The sequence below is a fragment of the Thunnus thynnus genome, chromosome 14, assembly GCF_963924715.1.
Source record: "Thunnus thynnus chromosome 14, fThuThy2.1, whole genome shotgun sequence".
NCBI classification, from domain to species: domain Eukaryota; kingdom Metazoa; phylum Chordata; class Actinopteri; order Scombriformes; family Scombridae; genus Thunnus; species Thunnus thynnus.
Window position 1 is genome coordinate 14,741,779 of NC_089530.1, and position 6,297 is coordinate 14,748,075.

Below are 6,297 nucleotides of genomic sequence, written 5' to 3' on the forward strand. Positions count from 1 at the left end.
CATAGGAAGGAGTTTTCATGAAGGAGTTTTTACAGTTTCATGGATAGACATGTTCCTCTGGTTTTGGCTGCGACACAGCATGAAGCAGAAGCCTCCAGTTTCACTCCCATCCCCCTTCTCATTCTGCACCACTCCAGCCCTCAGCAACATTACAGCACAGCAGCATGCTGCTTGTAGTTCACATGGAATTGAAAACGACAGAACTAAAGCTGTAAAACATGTATGAGTCCAACAGATTTAAGAGGGGAGTTATTTTTTTTCTCGCTGGTACATGAACTATGTTATAGTGATGATATCTCTGTTTAGGGTCAGATTGACAGAAAAGGTGACAACACATTTGACATAGTGTAGACAACCTTGTATTGAAAACAATATTCCAGTCTCCACTTAAGTCCCTGACAGTTAACACAGCCCTGCTTGGAACAGGAAATATGGTGTGTGGCTGATAATGTATCTGATGAATCGTCTTCAACAAACATATCGGTGTATAGCAGAGCGACACGCCTTTCAAAACAGCTTTTTACATTCATGTTATGAAAAATATAGCAGTAGGACAATATTTGTTGCACATAATGTGCTCTTGAAATTAATGGCAGTATTTATAATGATTAATTACACATACACAACTATATCATGAGCCTGGGAAGCAAGTTTTTGGTTTCCCTGCTTTGAATGACCAACCTCCCTTAGGAACATTTGAGCCACTGATGATAGAAGGAAAATATGTCCACTGAGCTCCCCTTGAATCCCTGACTTTAGCGGGGGCATACCAGCCATCTCTGCTATCGTCAGCTGACGTCTTGAAACACAGTGCTACTGTGTGCTATAAAACAAGGGTCGCTTGGTGTATACTCAAATGTAGCCTCTGTAGAACACTATCTATTAATGTTATTCAACTTACAAAGGCATTATAAATCAGACATGAAGCATCCATGAGAGTGCTCTTCAGATCATAAAGCAAGGTTTGAGAAATTCAACGTTTTCTTTTCCCCCATTCTTATGTTTTTCTTCTTCTTTTTAAACATAAGAAGATCATCTTGAATCAATCAGACTGACATTTTCTAGTGTCACAGTTCAAACTAATCTTAGAGACTTAACAGCCGTGCCCTGGGAAGGCAGATTTTGATGGTGGGCACACCTCACATCTGTTCATGCCTATAGGATGATGCATGTACTCAAACATGATGTGCTCAAACCTACAGTGGAATACAGAATGAATTTTGAACCCAAGACAGATAGAAAGGGAGGTTATTAAGAATATATAAGTAGATGTACAGCTGTCACTCCTCTCTCGAGGTGTTTTCAGGCGGCACCAGACTCTGCAGGGTCTCCATGATGTCAAACTGCCATTGTTTTACCTGCTGGACTGCTGTCACTCCCTCCTGTAACACACGCACAGTGTTAACAACCTATCTTACAATACAATCAATACATATCCTTTGAAATCATTTAAGCTCCTAAAGGACAGGTGAAAAAACTCACATGATTTTTTATTTTTGTGTCAGCTCCTGCAGCTATGAGCAGCTTCACTATTTTGTATCTGTTGAGCTGCACTGCATCGTGCAGGGCTGTGTCCCCTTCCTTAGAGTAGGGAAAACTGTATCAGTGACAGAAATGAAATACAGAGATGATGAAAAGTATGAAACACGCTGCCTACCCTGTCCTGGCAGTTGAGCTTGGCACCGCATTCCAGCAGATACTCCACAATGATGGTGTTGCCTGTTCTTGTGGCCACATGCAGAGGAGTGCTATACAACTGCAAGGAAGACATTGAAATACACTGTGTTTGGGTTATTTGCATGCAAATCCACACACAAAGAACCAACTGTATAAGTATCAGTACGAGACATACAATATGCTTACAGGTACACAAGTATGAGTACAGATACAAGTGCAGGCACAGACAAAATGCATTCACCTTATCTCTAATGTTCAGGTCAGCCCCGTGGCTCTTCAGAGCTTTAACAACTGCCAGGTTTCCTCCTCTGCAGGCCCAGTGTATGGCTCTGGAGCCCAGCTGAAACACAGTAGGAGGGCCGCCATCTTATTAGCAGTGCTGACGCCCAAGCCTCTATAGAGGCTGGAGCTTCAGTGTGAAGATAATCTCCAATCTCACCATCATCTTTACAAACAAGCCCATACGTCTTACTTGATCTTTAAAGTTGATCTCAGCTCCGTTTTCTAGAAGCATTTGGATCACCGCAGTGTGTCCTACCATAGAGGCACGATGTAGTGCTGTCCTCTTTAACTGGAAAATTTAAATATATAGTTTTATAAGTAGAAATAAAGTTTATTGCAGTATGTTAAAATTGAACTACTTTTGCCGCCACACAGGGAGTGTTTACCTCATCATGGACATCAGGATTCCCACCATCTGCCAGATACTTGTCTATTGTATCCAGTTTGCCTTGACTGGCTGCATTCATGAATTCTGTCATATCCACGGGCCTCTGGTGCGCACAATACGGAGGGAGAGACAGAAATTAAAATTTTCATATCTTTGTTGTGCACATGAAGATAAGGTTTTTTGTAAGATCTACAGTGGCTCACCATAGGCATTTCCACAGACCCCCTGGATGAGTATGTTTTCTTGATCTTCTTATTCCTTTTGCACAGCTCTGTAATATTCTCTGCTCCATTCGGGCCCAAAACCTCACAGCGCAGATCTGAAGAGATTCTCCTCACTCTCTCCTCTGCCTGGGAAATAATACAAACAGTAATAATGTAGAAAACAATGAGTTTGCCTATGAGAGAGGTGCTATTGGTTTTGCAAATCAGAGTGCCAAGTAGGCTAAGGGGTGTTTAGAGCTGGGAACAGTGGTGTTAATGTCAAAATAAATTCACAGCATGGTGCAAGCTAAGCCTGGTCATAATAAAAACTATGTTCCCAATAAACTGCTACCTATGCTGTTGATATCTTTTTGCATTATTTATAATGGCATATAGGTAAAAGGGCTGTGTCTTCATTGTACATGTATGTCTTTATCTGCCAAACATTTTTGTCTTATCTGACTTATTTTATAATGAGTAAAAAAGTGTTGTTAGTCACCAAACCCATATAATTTTAATATATTTTCATTTTTAAAAAATGCAGGAAGAAATTAGATTTAACATGGAATTTATGTTAACAAATGATCCTCTTTTGTTGTCATTTCATTCTTTAGTTTGGTGCACATACATAAATAAAAGATAATCTGAATCTATGGCAAGTTAGACTGTGTTGTTTTCAGAAAACAAGGGGGGAAAGTATGGCATCAGGAAATAAAACTTTACATTTTGATAACTTTTCACAAATGTCTTGATACGTAGAGTTCACTGTATGACTAAATAGGATTATAATGTTTATATATTTAATTGCAAAGCATGTGAACAAGAGCCTCAGCTGTCAATAAATACTTGAAAACTTGAAATAAACTTCAAGTAAAAATCCCTTGACTAAAACAGGATTTACAGAGGACAGTAAACTGTGGGTCAACACATGAGGTTAGGATGGTAAAGTATCCATCTGCAAGCTGTTTCATATCTTTTCTATTTGCATGTGCTTATCTATGTGTTTTGTGTATCTGCAACCTGATGTTCTAATGCTAATGTACATTTGTGAGGTTTGACCTCAGTGTCTTCTGGGATATAACAGCTTGTTAAAGCTGAAAATGAATGCACATGTCTTCATGTATAATCCCTTTTTATATATTTTTTTTACAAATCAAGGCTTTTAAACTTGTGATGTTGTAGTAACTAATATTAAGATATATTAATATAATATTAAGATAATAAATCATATACAATCTACTGTGCTGGAAATCCTCCCGGTGGTCAGTATCTAATAACAATTATTGTATCACAAATGTCACTTGGGAAACATAAGTACTTCTCTCACCTACCTGAACTCTCTTTTCTATTCCTGTTTTCTGGTCCATCACTTTGGTTGCCCACTGCACAACCTCTTCAGTCTCTGTTTGCATGAAATGTGTAATAATACAAACAAACAAAAAAAACAATACAATGATGTCTTTATACAAAAGCACTACAAGCCCAATGGCTTCCTGACTGGAATGCTGGGTTCATGGCGGGACATTGTGCTACACCAACAAACAGGTGTTTGTTCACTTTCATGTGTGTATGCATATGTCTGTGTGTACTTGCCAGTCTCTCCTTCTCTCTTCTTCCTGTTCCTCTCCGTCATGCACACACACACACACACACACACACACACACACACAGACACACAGACACACACATACACACACACACACGTTCATATACACGTGCATCCAACCCTTCAGTCAAGTCACGCCCAGGAGTTGAGGGTGCATTCATTCCACAAGCTCCTGGTTTTACTTGCTCCTCACTCCTGTTGCAGCAACAGTATGTACTCCTCTTTTTCTTTTTTAAGAGGGCTCATAAACACACTGTTGTGGGGAATTATGTTATCTATAAAGGTCTCATTACTGTCAAGCAATACATTGTAATGTTTATATTGTTTGATGACACACAAACAGTCAATCACTTTCCAGCCACAGCTTTGTAAATTTTCCTTTAGTGTAAACCGTCTCATTGATATATTAGACCACACACTTACCATAAATATGTAACTATTCTCCTTTTAATGTACCAAACCCTGAAAGTGTCATCCAGTGTTTTTTGATCAATGTTTGATCTTTCTTGCTGGAGCTTTAATGCTTTAAATTTTTTCCTTAAATTCACAGCATGGTGCAAGCTAAGCCTGGTCATAATAAAAACTATGTTCCCAATAAACTGCTACCTATGCTGTTGATATCTTTTTGCATTATTTATAATGGCATATAGGTAAAAGGGCTGTGTCTTCATTGTACATGTATGTCTTTATCTGCCAAACATTTTTGTCTTATCTGACTTATTTTATAATGAGTAAAAAAGTGTTGTTAGTCACCAAACCCATATAATTTTAATATATTTTCATTTTTAAAAAATGCAGGAAGAAATTAGATTTAACATGGAATTTATGTTAACAAATGATCCTCTTTTGTTGTCATTTCATTCTTTAGTTTGGTGCACATACATAAATAAAAGATAATCTGAATCTATGGCAAGTTAGACTGTGTTGTTTTCAGAAAACAAGGGGGGAAAGTATGGCATCAGGAAATAAAACTTTACATTTTGATAACTTTTCACAAATGTCTTGATACGTAGAGTTCACTGTATGACTAAATAGGATTATAATGTTTATATATTTAATTGCAAAGCATGTGAACAAGAGCCTCAGCTGTCAATAAATACTTGAAAACTTGAAATAAACTTCAAGTAAAAATCCCTTGACTAAAACAGGATTTACAGAGGACAGTAAACTGTGGGTCAACACATGAGGTTAGGATGGTAAAGTATCCATCTGCAAGCTGTTTCATATCTTTTCTATTTGCATGTGCTTATCTATGTGTTTTGTGTATCTGCAACCTGATGTTCTAATGCTAATGTACATTTGTGAGGTTTGACCTCAGTGTCTTCTGGGATATAACAGCTTGTTAAAGCTGAAAATGAATGCACATGTCTTCATGTATAATCCCTTTTTATATATTTTTTTTTACAAATCAAGGCTTTTAAACTTGTGATGTTGTAGTAACTAATATTAAGATATATTAATATAATATTAAGATAATAAATCATATACAATCTACTGTGCTGGAAATCCTCCCGGTGGTCAGTATCTAATAACAATTATTGTATCACAAATGTCACTTGGGAAACATAAGTACTTCTCTCACCTACCTGAACTCTCTTTTCTATTCCTGTTTTCTGGTCCATCACTTTGGTTGCCCACTGCACAACCTCTTCAGTCTCTGTTTGCATGAAATGTGTAAGGATACAAACAAACAAAAAAACAATACAATGATGTCAAACAGTTGATAATAATTTTAGAATAAAAGCAAACAAAAGTGGCGGGTAACTTGGCTGACTGCGAGTGTCTTTATACAGAAGCACTACAAGCCCAATGGCTTCCTGACTGGAATGCTGGGTTCATGGCGGGTCATTGTGCTACACCAACAAACAGGTGTTTGTGCACTTTCATGTGTGTATGCATATGTCTGTGTGTACTTGCCAGTCTCTCCTTCTCTCCCTCTGTTCCTCTCCGTCATGCACACACACACACACACACATACACACGTTCATATACACATACATCCAACCCTTCAGTCAAGTCACGCCCAGGTCATGAGTTGAGGGTGCATTCATTCCACAAGCTCCTGGTTTTACTTGCTCCTCACTCCTGTTGCAGCAACAGTATGTACTCCTCTTTTTCTTTTTTAAGAGGGCTCATAAACA

The 6,297-nt window shown here is 38.1% G+C and overlaps 1 protein-coding gene across 1 annotated transcript; it reads right to left on the reverse strand.

Annotated features, from left to right (window-relative positions):
- ankrd2 (ankyrin repeat domain 2 (stretch responsive muscle)) lies at positions 1-3,950 on the reverse strand. The gene is made up of 8 exons (XM_067610078.1): positions 3,882-3,950; positions 2,551-2,697; positions 2,346-2,450; positions 2,150-2,248; positions 1,919-2,017; positions 1,658-1,756; positions 1,483-1,581; positions 1-1,382 (listed from the first exon to the last, which is right to left on the reverse strand). Exons 1-8 carry the CDS (start codon positions 3,915-3,917, stop codon positions 1,281-1,283), a joined length of 786 nt encoding a protein of 261 aa, XP_067466179.1. The 5' UTR covers positions 3,918-3,950; the 3' UTR covers positions 1-1,280.
- Between the last annotated feature and the right edge of the window lie 2,347 nt (positions 3,951-6,297).

What these genes read in the sequence shown, in the direction of transcription:
- ankrd2 (XM_067610078.1), bottom strand. Translation starts at nt 3,917, where the DNA reads ATGGACCAGAAAACAGGAATAGAAAAGAGAGTTCAG. An exon ending in ATCCTGATGTCCATGATGAG is followed by an intron (nt 2,249 to 2,345) that starts GTAAACACTCCC and finishes TAAATTTTCCAG; the next exon opens with TTAAAGAGGACAGCACTACA. An exon ending in ACACAAAAATAAAAAATCAT is followed by an intron (nt 1,383 to 1,482) that starts GTGAGTTTTTTC and finishes CGTGTGTTACAG; the next exon opens with GAGGGAGTGACAGCAGTCCA.